This window comes from Stegodyphus dumicola, chromosome 10 (genome assembly GCF_044657685.1).
Source record: "Stegodyphus dumicola isolate Sdum_Otavi_A_Nest chromosome 10, ASM4465768v1".
Lineage (NCBI taxonomy): Eukaryota > Metazoa > Arthropoda > Arachnida > Araneae > Eresidae > Stegodyphus > Stegodyphus dumicola.
Genome location: NC_140777.1, coordinates 45,079,270 through 45,097,412, shown reverse-complemented (window position 1 = coordinate 45,097,412; position 18,143 = coordinate 45,079,270). Strand labels below are relative to the sequence as shown.

Below are 18,143 nucleotides of genomic sequence, written 5' to 3'. Positions count from 1 at the left end.
CCTTAGGTACATAGCCCTCACATACTCGACTAAATCAATTAACCAAACAATTGCTCAGCACTTAAAAATTTTTAGATTTCTTTCAGAAAATTTTAAAAATTCTAGTGATCTTTGTTTTATGTTATAACTTTGTCCTTTTTATATACTCTTTCTAACTTTGCTTAGCGAGTTTGCAATTATTTAATTTTTTAGACGAACATACGTATTCATTTTTGCAAACTGAATTGTTAACAATTTACATTTGTATTTTAAATCTATTATTTAACTCTATGTTTGACTACAGATTTTGGGGTAATCAGGGTGTAATTTGTTAATTATGTGCCATTTCAAGTTTCATATATGTATATTTTTGTGGAATTCTAGGGGTTTCTAAGCTCCGTTTGTCGTAAATTTTGTTAAATCCAGTTTTTGATCATTCGAAAATTTTTCCTGCCATCTTAATTTCAGTTTATGAAGCGTGCTCTGTATGCATTGAGTGATATGGTAAATTTTTGATTTATAATTATAATGATGACCCAGTGAATCAGATTTCATATTTTCTAACTTTACATTCAAGAAGTCACAGTATTTCGAAATTTATAAGTAAACATTTACAAAGTTGAAAACATCCTGGTATTCATGTTTAGTTTCTTTGCCGTAATTTTATGCATTCTGTGAAAAGGAAGATGATAAGATTCTTATCCCATTATTTTACCCACCTCAAAATCCGCCTACGAACTGAACTAACGCGGATTTTATTTTATGATAAAAAGTCTTGCTTCCGAAATATTTTTAGAAGAGTATTGCTATAATTACAGCAAGATTATTTGAAATTGTAGGAGAAAAGGGTTATATAAGTAATAAATTTACAGCTTTTCAAGGAAAACAAAATATAAGGAATTTTCAAGAAAGCTACAAGGCCAGGGAGAGATAAGATGCTTTTTATAAAGTAAACTCACCTTGACAGAAAGCAACACTTTCGCAAACATTTTTTCATCAAGCATGAGCGTTTTCACCTTCTCTGGGGTTTTGCTTATACTCTACTTTTCCGGTAAGTTTTATTACTTTACACGTTTTCAAGCAAACGAAGTTAAATTAATAATTTTTGGTCTTGGAAATTAGGTATTATAATGCAAAGGTTTTATCAGTTAGGGTTCTAAGAACTCTAAACTGAGAAACTCTCTCGACTGAACACTCTACTGCTGAGCTACTGAACTACTGAATTCACTACTATTATTACTACTAAACAGTAAACAGAAAACTGTCTAATTGAAACAGTAAATTTGTAAGGGCTTCCCTAAAAGTAATTCTAGTAATTTGGAAGAATTCCGCTATAATATTAGAATGCATCGTAAGGAGATTATAAGGGTTCTGCTAGAAACATTTAGGAGATGCTAATCATATATTTATGCTCAAAGAAGATTAAGATTAATCATATATTTATGCTTAAAAAGATTATGAATGTTTTGGTGATTCCCAAAACATTAATACAAAGTTTCCTCATGGATAACATGTGTAAAAGCGCTGCGTTATAATCTCAATAATCTGATTTGTATCGAATCAGGGTAATCGAATTTCTTATTAAAAATAAATTTAAAGCAAACAGTTTATTCTCGAACATTGCATTTTTTGTCAAATACATCGAAGTACTTATAGTTTTCAATTTAAATACATTTTGTTGCCAACGGAGGAGGCTAAGATCCTTAATTTACCTTTACTGTTACGCAAAAAGAATTGCTCAGTGCTACACAAGTTTAACATTTAAAACTATGGTTTCAAATCTTTCTAGTAGATTGACTCCTTTAAAGAATTTTTTTTTTTAAAACAGAAAACTGGTTTTATAAAACTAAATTTTATAAAATTTTTGTCAATGCTAGGTAATTTTAAAGTGTTCTGCCTAATTTTTATCGGCTGATTAAAATATTATAATCAGTTATATTATGGGTATTAAGTACAAAATCAAGAACTACAATAATTGAAACGTGTATCAATATAAACTGTGAAAAATATAACAATACTGAACATATAAAATCGAAAAATACATACAAAAAAGATCTGAAGGATTTCAGATTTTATATTACACGTAAAGGGCCGTTGGCGTTATTTTTCCATTTATACACATAGACGTTTAAAGAGCATTTAGGCTATGTCCCTTTATGCTAAAAATATTTAAAAACAGCATATCTTTAGAATTTCCGATAGACAGTCTCGCGCACTGGAGATAATTTTTATCTCCTGTACTGTGTTGACATTGCTTGCTTTGAAATCGTTGAGTTTGTTAATCAAAAACTCTTTAAAGCTTTACAAAATAGGAAATAGACAATAAAACAAACTCAAAATTTCAAATTCGGGCTTTCAGGTGCCCGTGTTCGGGTGGAGGATTGCGTTATACAAAATTTGATGGCTCTAGGTACCGTCATATTTTTCCCAGTGCGAGAAACATATATACATTCAGGCAGATTCTTCATAATTTAATTTCTTTAAATATAATACAGGGCGATAATATTTAGTGGCAACAATTAAAAAAGTGATCCGCCGTTTATAGTTAACTGACGTAAAATGTTGTTTCGAGACTAAAATCCCTTCTGGGCTAACGTTCCTTTGGGCTAATAATATTGCATAGACTAATTACTCATGCATATAACTAGAAAATGCAGTATCAGGAAAAATGAAAAAAGAAGTATGTTTTTTTCTTTTGGTAGAAGAGGGCTTTTGGCGATGGGCTAGTCTTGGTGATTAAATAATATTACAGAAAGTTTTGCTTTGATCATGTAGTCCGTTATGTTTAATGTATTTCGGGATCTTGCTATAACTTGTTTAGGTAGCTAATGTAAAAGGCTAATAGTAAAAGAACATACTTTGCCGGTGAAGGCTTACTTTACGATTTTTAAATTATTGAAAGTCAGTTTTCTTGCGGCAATAATTGTTATTTAACATTTAAAATTCTTAGCACAATGCTAAGGTGAATTGATTGTTCTTGCTTATTTTTTACTCACTTAATTTAATTACGTAATTTATCTATGCACTTTATTTTGCTACTGTATACGTAAGAGGTAACTCTAATCTTGATTCGTAATATCCCCTTAAGTCTCCTTGCAAAGCTGGTAATTTACTTTTTCAGTGCTAAAAATTAACAATATGCCGAATAAAAGTTTTTCTAAGAGGCATTTCAAAATGAATCCTTGTCATATGATTCTTATGAAATGCAAATGGCATATTTATTTACATAATGGGAGAAGTAACGGTAAAATATTTTCTTCATTTAGAATAAAATTAAAACTTCAAACTAACCAACAGAAACAAAGCCACAGTATAATTCTCTGGTCTTTATGTATATGGTAATCTTTACTATTATATCAATATCGTAATCTCTGCTCTTCTCATGCTTTGCCTTTGTTCGGCAAATATCTTATCCATCGCTTCTCTGCAGCACCAATGGCCGAGTAGTTTAAGCCGCTGAATACTGGTAGTTCGACCCAGGTTGAAACCGAGGCGAACGGGCTGGTTGCATGTTTAGTTTCTGCTGTTTCTCCCATGTTTAACGTGAATAAAAGGGAATTTATGTTAGAAAGACCTCCAGGAAGGCTTCCTTTCCCTCTACGAAGGCTTCCTGTGCCATATTCAAATAACCTAACTAATTATCGTTTTTTTTTTTTTCGTTACATGCTGTAATGGTTTAAGTATAGAAATATAAGCTTATAATTATTAAATACTGGGCAAGAATTTTGTGCATATTTTGTACGATTAATGAGTGTTAGAATAAAGAAATACACAGCGAAATCTTGGCTCACGAAATTAATTCGTTCCTGAAGGTAGTTTGTCATCTGTAAACGGAAGCAATTTTCCCCATAAGAATTAATGTAAATTAAATATAAGCTTATTATTATTAAATACCGGGCAAGAATTTTGTGCATATTTAACTTTGTACCATTAATCTCTTTCTCTTAAAATTACTCGTATCTACTTGTGAATGGCTAAGCTTTTATCCCATTAAAAATTTATCCTCTGTGATTTGTTTCTATAAATGTTTTAAAATGTTCCTAAAAAATTACGATATTGAAGATACGATCACTGCAAATATTTATACTACGGGCGTTATGAACCGTTGCTTCAAACTCCATTTTGCAGAACATTCGAGGATCAAATAACTTGGAACATCTTCCCTTCTCTCTTTTTCTTCTGATGACATTTTCTTCAATACGCTAATGCATTTTGAAGTATCGTTAGTTGTTGACTTGTTAGTTATTTCGTATTTCGAGTTGTTTCGTATTTCGAGACTTGAATTGTCCTCCAAGACATTTTTCTTTCGGAAAATTTATAAGGTTGTTCGTGAACCGGTTTGATCGTGATCCAAATCCACAATACATCAACCGACCATGACTGCATCTTTTTCGTAACCATCCACGCATTCATTTTCAGCACCAACACCAAAAAAAAAAAAAAAAAAAAAAATCTGTTATTCGTTATATATTTTTAAATGACGGAAACTTCCATCTACCGAACGCAAAAACTGAGTGGTAAAATATTAATTACACCTCACAATATACAAATTCTCGTTGCAGTTGTCCATATTATTGGCCAGCTAAAAAGAGTTTCAAAGTTATTTAAATAATGTACATTTCACATTTTTGTGCATTTTTGTTTTCATAGTTTCAGTTTAGTACTTGATGTGTAACACATAAATTTATATATTTTAAATCAGAATTTTATTTTTATAAAAGAAATTGAAAAAAGTATTCCTTTGGAAACTGGAAAAGCCTAAAATTTTTTATTGATATTAATATAAGTTTTAATGAAATCGTAGAGATATGACCAAATTAATTCAATTAAATAATTCATCAATTTAAGAAACAAGTACATAAATTATTCGTAGAACTAAATAAATTCTTTCTCAGTAGTTCATTCATTCATTCAAAAAAAAAAAAAAAAAAAAACATTTGTGGCCATTAAATCTGGCAAGTTAAATTCGAATACCTGGAAAATTCCTAAATTACCGAAAATCCCTCTGAAGAGAGCCGTTGTTTGTTGATAAAAATATTGAACTATTCGGCAAGCATCAAAGAAGTTGTAGTATGCAAAGTACAAGGTACAAGAAAGTGTTACAATAGCAAACTGCGATCTTGTAAATCTTAGCAACATTGCTCATATTTCAGTGCTATAGTGCTGCTCATATTTGTGCTACATATATTCAGTGAATGTGGTAAAAGTGATAAAGAGTAATTATCTAGATTTGTATACTCTATGTTAATTGGGTGGTGGCTGCGTAACTTAGCTGTCACGGATTGGCATATGAAATGATAGAGCTCCTAGCCTATACATTAAATAAGTACTTAAGTAATTTTGTAAGACAGTGCATTCCATCGGCAGTTTTCTTGCCGCTGGGTTTATAACAGTCGAACTTGAAGTCCTCTCAGAGCTCTACAAAATATCAGGGATCCAAGACTCTGCTAATAACGGCCTTTCAAACATTGTTTTTCCCAAGAAGCCGCTTTTAGACTGATCTGATAAGCCTTTTAGGTTCTCGTAGTTTTACCCACGATTTCCTTAATTTTAATTAAAAGAAATGCTCGTATATTCTTCAGCTTGCAAGTTTTTCTAGACAAGAGAAGTCCCACCAGTGGCCATGCGATTAAAGACTATTCTCCCTCCTTCTTAGCATGCCTTGGTGGTGGTGTAGAGTCATTAGGTTAATTGGAAGCAGGCAAGATGAAAAAAGAGCAATCGCCTTCGCCGAGAATCGAACTACGGACTTCTAGAATACCGACCCAGCGTGCAGAACCACTACACCTCGAAAGCACGCTAGGAAGGTGGGAGAAATACCTTATAGTGTAAACAATAAGGCGCGTAATCGAGAGGTCCCGAGGTCGAGTCATTTTCCATGTCTTCTGCTTCGAAATAACCTAATGTCTCTACAGTGGCGCCCAAACTAAAAAAAAAGTGGTGTATGATGATTCTCTACCACCAGGATTTGGTAACTGGGTCCCCTAATCCCCAGTCGCCTATTAAAAGGGAGAGCTTATAAGGTATTTCTCCTGCCTCCTTAGCATGCCCTCTTGGCGTAATGGCCAGCACACTCAGCGCGTATTTCGAGAAGTCCAATGTTCAAGTCCCGGCTAGAGCATTGCTCATTTTTCGTGTTTCCTACTTAAAATATCCTAATGTCTCTACAGTGGCGCCCAAACTAAAAAAAAGGTGGTGGATGATGATTCTTCACCACCAGGATTTAGCGATACGGTCCCCTAACACCAGTCTCCCATTAAAAGGGGGAGTTTATAAAGTATTTCTCCAGCCTTCTTAGCATGCCTTTGTGGTGTAATGGTCAGCACACTCGCACGTATTCGAGAGGTCCGAATTTCAAGTCCCGGGGAGGGCATTGCTCATTTTTAATTTCTCCTGCTTCGAAATAACATGTCTCTACAAAACGATTGAATGTTATAAATTCGTCCTGGACCCATGCAAACGGCTGGCTGCACGGTTGTTTTTCGTTTGTTTTTCCCATGTATAATGCAAATCCTAGCCAGCTTTCCATAGAAAGTCTTTTGCAAAGACATCCTTTAGAATGTCCAGTACAATGGCAACTATCCTTAGGCAGATAGCCCTCGTGCACTTTTCCACATTCAGATAATCAATCTAGTAGGGAGGAAAAGTGCGTGTTGCATTATCTCATTAGTCTTCTGAAGAAATGCAGTAAAGTAGAAAAAAATGATACTGAAAAATACTGCTTACGTTTTCACACTCCCATGCATATTTTTCTCAGCCTTCGCTATTACAAAAAATTTATCACATCTATTTCAAGTAGAATAGTAATTAGTAATGTAGAACATGATTTAATTCAACCGTCTCCGATGTATCGATTTATTTCAAACACCTATAGAAAATTCTAAATGAAACGCTAGATTTGCTGTTCTTACTTGTTGCAAATTATGCTGGGGTAAATAATTTCAGCCTTTAATTATTTTATACTATAGTGTAATACATAAGAAGCTATTACAACATTTATTTGGAATTATTTTAAACTGTAGTACAAAAAGGAATGTACAAAATACTATTTTGTGGATTAAAATCTCAAAATTATATTACATGCTTTAGATTGACAAAAATATTGCCTCTTAAGGAATTTTTTTTGCCCACTAAATGAGATTATTTTATTAAATGCTTTCTTTTATATTTCACAGGTGTTCTGTCATCGAGAATTCCGAGAGATATAGATATATATTCTGAAGAAGATGGAAGTGATGAAATTTTGGTTGTGGCTTCTACGTAAGATTTTTTTTAATTAAAAAGAACTTATTACATAAACCGCAGTTATGGTAAAATGATATCAAATATTAATAAAATAGCCATTTTAAAATATGAGAATATTTATTAATAATCAAAGATCAGAGTAATGAAATAAACTTCGTTAAAAGTTCCTGTTTCCTCCATACAGATTTGGTTGAAATGTTTCGTCATCATAGACATAAATTAATCTGATATGCAGTATCTTCATCCTATTTTCCTATTCAATAGTAATTCCTTTAATTCTCAAACTTGTAGAAATCAGGATTTAGTTTATTTATGACATATAAACTAAATATCAAATTTAAAACTGTAAAAGCTCTCTTGTTCAGGCAAGCAGTTTGGAAAAAAATCTCAAGTCTCCCATTTTACGGGGTGTTGCACTGCATTTTAGACAGAATTTAAGGATTTGTCTATAAAGAACTCGTTTCACTCGTCATACTTACAACGTGAAATGAATTTTTCATAGATTTCATTATTAATACAGTGGTGCCTCGCATAACGACCGTAATCCGTTCTGGGATGGTGCTAATTCTAAATCTGTTTATGTGGAGCACTATTTCCTACATGTTACTATGAGAATAATTTTAATCTGTTGAAGCAATTTAAAATTTATAAGACGCCATTAGAAATTAATTTATTTTTCTTTATCAAAAATTTACGAGCACTATGAATGTATATAATATTATAGTTTTTCAGTTTAATTGTAATATTATAACTTCGATGGTATTAAACTAACTGGGAACACTACTTGTCCTTGCACATAACAGCTAATCCTAGAATTTATGAACAAATACTGGCGAGTTATCTCTTGGTCTACTCAAACCCAATAAGACTCAAAATTAAACTCTTACATAAAACGTTTTGCAAGGTAATACAACTACAAATAGAAAACACCAACTTTGGTGATTTCTTGTCCGCTGACAATTACAGCTGCAAAGACAACAGCTCTCCGGTCTCTCCCAGGGACAAACCTAGATACTCACAAGCTTATATTTATAGTCCCGATAACTGGGGTCTTAGTCTTAGAGCTAACTAAACTCAGTGGACGACTACCTCATTATCGGTGAATAAGGTAGAGAGAGTACACCGGTAAAACTTCAATGAATTCATGATTATGATAATATTTTAAACTTAAATTATGCCTATTGCCGTAAAATTAACATGAACTTCTGACTTGAGCGAATATCGTGACGAGACTAAGAACATAGGAAATAAATTAAATAAAGACAGATATTAGTAAAATTAAGTCACAAACGTCACAATATAATTCTTAAGTCTTCTATTAGAAGCGAAGACCGAACTGTTTTTAACCGCCTTGCACATTTGCCGTTGGTTTTTTGGGACATCGCAGATTCAGAAAGTTATTTACAACGGTTAAATTTTCATTATTCTTCAGGGTAATCTTAAAGTAGTGTCTCTGAAAAGATCTACCAATCAGTTCAACTTAATTATTGCGGCCAAAATATTATTTCACTTCATCAGAAAGCTCTGACGGTTGCTAAAAGCACGGACTCTCTGTATTTTTCTGGTAATACCCGATTATTCCGTGTAAGCCGCCCGGGTGTCCGGACCCGCTTTCACCTGTCACCTGTATTCTTCTGGTCCTCAACAAAAGATACTTACTCCAGATTTCCCTTTTTTTTTTTTTTTTTTTTTTTTTTTTCTTTTTTTCTGTTCCGGTAGGTCTTGCGGGTTTCCATGGTATTCCATAAGACTTTAGAGGCTCTAAACTTTATAAGATTTTGCCTCCTGCACATGCATTTACCCCAGTTTTTTCTCGTTCTATTCTATCTAAATCTTGCTTAGCTGCACTGTATCTTTCATGGCAAAATAGGTAATGGTAAATAATAGCGGTATTTCTTTCCTTCAGTCCTTACGCACCTTTTTATTTTTCAGTATGGTACTCCTCTTCCTTGATGTCCTAAGCGCATACTTATTTTCCTCAATGATTAATCCGGCTCTGGATTTACTCATCTTTCTATGGTACTTCCTTTCCTTGATGTCCTAAGTGCGTACTTATTTTGCTCAATGATTAATCCAGCTGTGGATTCTTTGGTAATAATGTAATGTTAAGAAATATGTTTACGTACATAACACAGAGACATTTTCTGCATTTAAGTACTGCCTAAATAAAAATAAAATAAATTTAGTTTCACAGTTAATAATGTGTATAATAACATAATAATGTATGATAATTGGTTTTGTGTAATTCGTATTCAGGGGCCAAGGGTCGTTATGCTGGACAGCTGTGCACTCGTTCGTATTCAAACATTCGTTGCTTGACACTCTCGTTATGCGAAGCATCTATTAGTTTATTCGCATTTCTGAATTAAGATTCAAATTCCTTTAAAGATACATTAGGGGTACAGATTAAATATTTTCATATTTTGTAAAGAATTCCAAACTCATTAATTAGCAATAAAATTATTAACACATGAAAGTGACTGCTTCTAGACATTGTTAGCTCTAAATATGGCAAGACATTCGAAGAGTGCTTAAACAGGAGTCATCTAACTTCTGTGTTCAACAATGATGATGTCAATACCTGGTGGCTTCTGCTAGAGATGAAGATTGTATTTTAAATGTGCTATGATAATATCGGAACCAAGAATAGTTCTGCATTAAAATTATTTCCTTTGTTTAAATATAATCAGATTTAAAGACTGATTTACGATTTGAAGAACTTCAGAGACTAAATGCAAACTTTAGCTCTTTTGAACGTGCTTTTAGTATTCAAAAATAACAGTTTTAAATTTAAATATAATCTAATAAAATTGGAAAGCTTTTCCTTCGCAGACAAACACTAGGCTATAATTCTCTGAGATATGAGTATAGTGTTAACCAAATTATACATATTTCAAATTGCAGAAAGTAGAACTACCCTAAGTATATGATTTACAATGTCTTTTATTTTTCAGTATTCTTCCAGTTGAAATAGATGATGTAGCAACCAGTCAAGTGGAGAGTGCTACTTCAGCTGAGGCAAATGAAAACCCAACGATTCAAACGGAGGATCCCAATCCTCCCGAAACAAATGGCGTCACACTCCAGCCCGAAGAACCACAAGAGCCATCTCAGCCAGAGAAACCTGAGACGACACTGCAGCCAATAGAACCTGATAGACCTATTCCACCTGCATTTATCCCTTTTGATCCTAGAATTCGGGGTTTAAATATTGGTTTGAGTTCAGTTTTACTTGATCTCAACAGAAGACTGATATTCACCAGACGAGTACCATTAGAACTGGTAATAAAGGTAAGTCACATAAAACACGTCATTCTTATATAATAAAAATAACTGTTTCACGGTTTAACTTCCTAAAGTATTAAAAAAAAAACGTAAAATGCACATGATTTAATACAGTTAAAATGCTGCTCAAAAGATCCATTCGGCGTCATCTCTCAGCCTTTAACCTTTTAAAGCGTGTTTCCCCTCCCAAGGATAGATGATCTATTCGCTATTCATAAGCAAGTTATCCAGAAAGTCAGTTGTCCAATCTTTGGGGAACAAATTAATGACAGCGTTTATTATTTCGAAAAACAATACAAATATTTATACGATATATTCAAAATATTTTAGTATAATATTTTAATAACATAAATGTAAAATCTAAAGGGACAATACATACCAGAGGTTCTCAAAGAGAGTAGAAATTCCCCTCCCCCGCGAGGAATTCCAAAGCTTCAGGGGGATGCGCTCAGACTTTTATTTATTTGCTAAGTATTTAGTTTTAGTTTCATGAATATAAAAAATATTTTTACTCACGTTTTGGTATTTAAAAACATTTTCTGTATTTATTTATTTATTTATTTATTTATTTTTGTTAATTTATAAAACACATTAAAAAAATCTATATTTAAATAAATGTGGGTACATTTTTCGAATTTTCTAAAGAAAAAAAAGGAAAAAGGAAAATAATCGTCTAAAGATGTGCATGGGAGAGAAAAGTTTGAGAACCACTAACAGGTATAAATATTACATTAATATGATAGGTACATATAAATAGGTTAAATGCAGTACATCGAAATACCATAGGTGTAATGTAGCTGTGTAAATGCAAGTTGTAAGTTTTGCTTTTATTAACCCAGTTGTTTTATTATACCTTAATAGTATAAACGTAAAATATAAAGAATAGTATATACAATATTTAGATACGTATAATACATTAAATACAATGACACGTATAATATATCGAAATACTATATGAGTAATGTACAGCTATAGAAATTCAAGTTGTAAAATTTTGTATTCTTTAACCCAGTTATCTTTTATACCTTAATAGTAAATGTAAAAGATAAAGAACACTATATTAGGTATACATCATCAAATTGATAACATATAAAATATAATAATAATAATAATAATAAATCAAATGCGATAAATGTATCAAATGCAAATAAATAATAATAATTCCTCAAATACAGTGATGCATATAATTATCAAAATGCCACAGGTGTAATGTGTAAGTATGTAGATTCAAGTTGTAAGGATTCTGTTAATTAATCTAATTATCTCATTGTTTTCACTTTACTATCTCTTCTAATTCGTCATCTACCATCAAAATGCAATATAGTCAAAAGGTATTTCAGACTGGAAATCCAACATAAAATATCATGCAATTATTTATATTTATGAAAGGAACATAAGTAAACCTCAAATACACGCTTATTTAGTATCTGTCAGTTAAACTTTGTAGAGAAGTTAGGAGGAAATCTTGAAAGTTCCTTCTATTCTTGGCCCAGAGTGAAACCTGGAATTTCGAATAGCTCAATCAATGTGCATTCTCCATTGCAGAGATATTAGATTTTTTGGAGCCCTAAAGGGGAAAAATTCGCTGTGCTATCCCCGTGACTCGTACCAAAATTTCCCACTTGCCACATGGACATGTTAACCATTTATTTAAGAAGAGGAATTCGAAAATTTATTGCATCTTTACGCCGTAAAAATTCATGGACGGAGTGTCTTCATTCTTTACATCAACATCTGACTGGAAGCAAAAGAGTACGATCTATCCGTCCAATCAGTCGAAATTGTTAATCGATTACTGTCAATCCCATTTGGGTACTAAACATAGAAAAGAGATGAATTTAGGAACGAGAAGTCAGAAAATTCTCTATGCTTACATATTTGATTACTTTGGGGGAGCATAAACTATCATCAAACTTCATTAATAAAAATCCATTAATTGGAAAATTTAACCTTTGGTTTGCGATATTCGAAAACCTTCACATTCGTGGCTGTCATCTTCATCATCCTCAACATGAAATATGTTAGCTGGCCGTAAATTATGCCAAGGAGTTTTTAAAGTATCTGGAGACACGTACACACACGATCTTGCAATGCTCCACAAAGCAAATTTTACGCTAAAGTATTAAAAAACTCTTGCCATTATTCCAGAAATGTAACATGGATTTTAAAAATTCTTGAAAAGGTTTAAAACAAACCTTTTTATTAAATCAAAACTTGAATACAAAACGCACTTCTCATAAAACGCAGTCGTGCTTGATACGATCAACCACCACTTATGGCGGTGTAATTTAAAGTAACAGTTAAATTCAAATTAAAACATAACCTAGTAGTCAGAGGTTACACAATTTAGTTCTAAACTAAGTTGTATCAAAGCTTCTCACCCGTATACACTTTAAAGGAAGGTACATATAACACAAAGCCTAATTTCAGTCTTATCAGAGCTGGTAGCGTGGCCTTGACAGGCAAAAACTACATACTTTTGCCAAAAGTCGAGCATGGGGTTGACTGACGTGCTACGCTGTTTATTATACCGAAAACATTTAATGCGTTTATTACAGTGGTTAGTCTCTCAGTGTATCCTACGACGCATATGCAGAGCTTACTAATATGAAGAAGTAAACAATGCAGCAAATGACTTACTTATTGATAGCACATGAATGTCATTAACTAAGACATCAATTGGTAGTTAAAAAAATAGTGACAACTAAAGTACATCTTTTACTTACATTGCAGCACACGTTATTTTAAAGCTACACTATATTGCCATTAATGACTAAACATTCATAGGAAATTGTTATTCGTTTCGAGCTGATAAGCCAGTAAGAGGTAAGTCCACCATGTGTCCTTTGAAGACAGTTTTTCGTAGATGACTGTAGGTATTTCCTTCTATTCCTCCTAAATAATGGCAAAAAGTTTTGCGGCGTTTGGGGTGGTATGGTCCAGTTATGAACCAGTGCAAAATTGCCTCAGAGGTGTTCGATTGAACTGGCATTGTACCCTCTAGTTGTGCTCGTTCAATTTCTTTTCATCAATGCCTCGGTTATGGCTTTTGCTTTATAGACGTAAAAATTGTTATGTTGAAAATGATAAAAACCAATTCCAAATTGTTGCCATACGATGTGTAGTACCCACATAAGATGATGCAAGGCAAGACATATGATGTCCACTATTGTTACATATTCTTCAGCATTCAAGATTCGAGGCACAGAAACCAGTGGGCCAGAGCAAAATTAAGATAAATGCCGTAATTCTTCTTCCGCCAAATTTAACAATAACAGTAATGCATTCCGATTAGTAATTTTCTCCAGTTTCATACACGTCTATTGCAATGCAACAGCATACAAATACGATTCTTGGCTATACATAACGCTTTTCCATTTTTCTAGGTTCATAGGCGACATGTTTTACACCACTATAATCGGAGGCGAGAATTTGGTGATTATTGCATTATATGTTGCATGTAGTCCTTTGGGTCCAAATGCGAATATCTCTTGAACGAGTTGTAATAATTGCATATATTCATTATAGTGAACTACAATGAATGAACGATATAATGCTTGAGGAATGCATCACTTTTAGATGCCAATAAGAAACAAGTCTATAACCATGGTTTCTTGCGGAGTTTGCCGATTTGACTTCACGATAATTCCCATCTGTGAGGTTTTTTTCTTTTCATTTTTGGTCGGGGTTGGGGTTTACAACTCTCTAATGTTTCTATTCTGTTACATCATTCAGTGTTGCACGTAATATCTATAACTGATAGAAGTTTTAAGGAAAGTGACCGAACCTGTAGGCACCGATAACCATCTACTTTTATGTATTACTCAGCTCTCGTCTTTTTTTAATATCTATACTGTAGTTAGTGTACATTTCTGTCGAGTGTTCAAGGCCTTTTTATAGGCTGACAACATGTAATTTTGATACATGTGCGATCTTACTTCACTTTCAAGGCCCACCTGATAATTAATAGTAAGCGTAACACTGCTAAATGACGACTTCACAAATTTTTTATACTAGCTCTAAAGGGATTATTATGGAATTTACTATTTTAACTTATGGAACACTCTCCAAAAAAATAAAAAATTATTTATGTCACAAATTTGCAAAAGCACCTGTATCTGAAAATAGCAGTCAATCCCATTGCGTAATAAGGGTTACATGGATTATCACTACAAGCTTTTCTAACTGCTAACTTTAAACTCCGTGAGTTTTCTTTTCTAGTAAATAAATTTTTAAAAAATAGAATCGAATAATGAAATCTAAACTTCTAGTTCGACATGAATATAAATCCATAAATTGGAAATTAACAACTTAACTGTAAGAGTTAACTATAAGCAAAGAAAACAAAAATTAACAAATTAATTCTGCTTAATTTTTGCCATCTTCCTTAAATTACGTTTTAATTTTATTTGAAATAAACAAAAATAAACATTTTTTTACAGTTGTAAGATAAAATTATTACTGAAATTGCCTGTTTTAATTCTTTTATGGATTCAAAACTGTTGCTATTAATATTTTATAAATAAAAGTTGCTAAAACACAGTTAAATAAATCAGTTTAAGTCTGCAATTACAAACTTGCCTCTAAACATTAAAGGATTATTCAGTATATCTTTAAGCTGTCGTAGTCAACAAATCCAGGTAGCAAATAAGATGTTTCTTCTTTTATTACCAGGGAGTACAAGATTGCTTCTTTTACAATTCCCTGCTCTAAAACATAGTTATGGATGAAAGACATGTTTTGAAATTAAAATCTAGAATTTTCTTCGTTAACCTTTATGACAGAATTTGTTTTAAGTTTCAATCTTCTAAAAAGACTCTATACTGATAACGGAAGCTAGTATGTTTCTAATATAAATCTTTGGCATTTTTTAAGGTCTGCGTCCCGAATTTAGAATTTGAAACAAAATGAAAGGGATATCAAGATTGTTTTTAACAAGAAAATAATGGAAATGCGACTCTTCGTCTTTTATCAATAAAAAATTCGTCGGAGAATGTTCATAATTCAACGGTTAATATGATCACCTCGTATCCAAAATCTTTATAATAAGCCTTAATAAGTGGACAATATAATACATTTAAGAAGGAAGAAGAGACTTAAGCATCTATATCACATTTTCGATTTGAAACCGAATCTACAACCAGGCTTTGTTAAACATCACATCGACCGGTATATGTTCAAACAGTCAGATGTGAATCACTGAAGTAACTACTATAGTGAATATATAAAGTTCTAAATAATCTAACAAAAGCCGATTAAAAAGAGAGCATTATAATTAAATAAAAAATTTAGAGACAAATTAATGAATTTAAGAATGTAATAAGAAATTTGTACAAATAAAATCGAATTACTTTATAACGAACTTCGATAGGCCGAAAGTTCTGTTCGCTGTATCAGGGGTTTCGTTTTATCCAATGTGAGGAGGGTAATGAAATTACCTCACAAAATAGTGTTAAAACTAATTAATGAATCACACAAAAAGAGTGATTAATATTGTAACATCTCTCAAAAGATGTTAATAGTAATTTCAATTTTAAAAAGTACCAAAAGTTAATTACATTTATAATTACGTGCAATACTAAATTTCCTTCGCGTTATTTTCGGTTTCATCATACGTTAATAATTTGTCACAAAACATAGCTTAGCACAAAAGTCAGCAGACCCTTTAATTACATATTTTCACGTAAGCTACGCCTTTACAATGGATAAGCATCAGATTTGAATAGCGTGCCGTTTCACAGCTCAATCAAAGAGCTCGAATGGAATCAAAGAACCGATTCATGCTCTTTGTCTCAATGGATCAATCGTCCTCTGCATCAATGCGTGACACAATAGGATCTTATAAGTTACGTTTGTAATGTGTCTTGGTTTTCCAAGAACTGGTATGGTACCTGCCTCGCATAGTCTTTTGCTTAAAACACAGAGGAAGATGAGAATGAAGATAAAATATTGTAGCCGAAAGGAGATTTTGTTATACCAGTACCCTACACAAGATAAATTTCAAAGTTAGTGAATTTTCAGTTGAAAGTTGCAAACATTTTGAAGAAAAACTTGAAACATACAAGACATTTTTAGTCCAGTATATCCAACATGGTAGTTATATCCGATTTTCATACATGTGGAAGTTCCCTATAAACGTATAAAATAACATTAAGTTACTGAAATTAGACTTGACCGAAAAGAGTGCCTCGTTATATACGTGAATTTTCTATAAGAGGAGTTCGCTATAGCTGGGTTTAATTGTAAAGCATTCTGAACTTAAATACTAGAAGCAGTTAAGAAGCATTCAAATAGCAATAATTATTACGAGAACAGATTTCTTTGATAAATTTCCAACTTACCATAACCAAACTGCTGCACAGAAGCGCGAAAAAGCTTTGCAATGACAAAATTTAAAGACAATTCAGGTAAAGATCTGGTACAGATTTTACCAAGCTGTGGTTGTTTTTTTTTTTTAGTCCAAAGGCATTTGAATCCCGAAGGACTATTAGTTTCGTTTTGGCATTTTGCGTCGGACTCATAAATATCGGTTCACTTTTCAAACTGTTGCCACAAAATGTTAGAGTCCTGCATTATATTTGAAGAAATTAAATAATGAAAAATCTGCATAAATGTATGTATATTTCTCGTATTGTGATAAAACAACGGTACATAGAGTCATCGAATTTTGAATAACGTAATCCTCCAACGAATATGAGCATGTGGAAGACCAAATTTGAAATTTGTTTTATGATCGATTTCCTATTTTTTAAAACTTTGACGAATTTTTGATTAACAAACTCAAGGATTTGAAAGCGAGCAATGGCAACGTTGTGCAGAAAAAACATTTTTATCTCCAGCGCGTGAGTCTCTGTATCGGAAATTCTAAAGATATGCTCGTTTTAAAACTATTTTGCGATATTGCTGTTGCACTGGATTTTATGGTTTAAGTGCGAGGAACATGATATTTAATAAAGAAAGGTAACACACAAAATGTTAAAAAACGCCCCTTTGGACGTAATTTAAAATCTGAAACATTTCAGATTTTTTTTTTTTTTTTTTAAATTTTATCTAGTCTGATTTATGATTTTACTCCTTTTTAGGTTTTAGTTCTGAGCTCTAAAATCGAAAGACTTGGAGGCGAAGTGAACGAAGTGAATAGGGATATGATGAGGATTATTCCACCTCTACTGCCCGAGGCTTTTAAGGCAGCAGCCTGCACTTCTTTTTTGAAACGAGTGCCGTCTGTATCTCCTATTTCGGAACATCTCTCATTTTGGAATTATGGATTCTAGAATCACTTATGATCTGTCCATAACGTAATAAAGAATGAAGTGCATTTAATATGTTTCTTTACTTATTTGAATACGACAAAGCGCACAGGTTCTATTCAAACCTTATTGAATCCATAAAATTATTATTTTTTGTAGAGCTCCTACCGTCACCAGTGAAGTAAACATTGAAAATATGGTTAAATTGTGAAAACGTTGAAACAAAAACGTGGAGAAAAGAACGCAAGAGGAAAATGTTGCCGGGCAAAACATAGGCAGAAAAAAGAAAGCAAGGAGAAAACATCACACTTTTAAAATATAGAGGTAGAAAATAAAGTGGTGCAAAAACTTCACAATATTTAAACATACTGGTGCAAAATAACG

General features: G+C 32.5%; 1 protein-coding gene across 1 annotated transcript; it reads left to right on the top strand.

Moving 5' to 3' along the window:
• Window positions 1-874: 874 nt before the first annotated feature.
• LOC118193668 (uncharacterized) lies at window positions 875-17,832 on the top strand. Its single transcript, XM_035364787.2, has 4 exons — window positions 875-1,030; window positions 7,155-7,239; window positions 10,179-10,515; window positions 17,592-17,832. Exons 1-4 carry the CDS (start codon window positions 982-984, stop codon window positions 17,781-17,783), a joined length of 663 nt encoding a protein of 220 aa, XP_035220678.1. The 5' UTR covers window positions 875-981; the 3' UTR covers window positions 17,784-17,832.
• The last annotated feature ends 311 nt before the right edge of the window (window positions 17,833-18,143 follow it).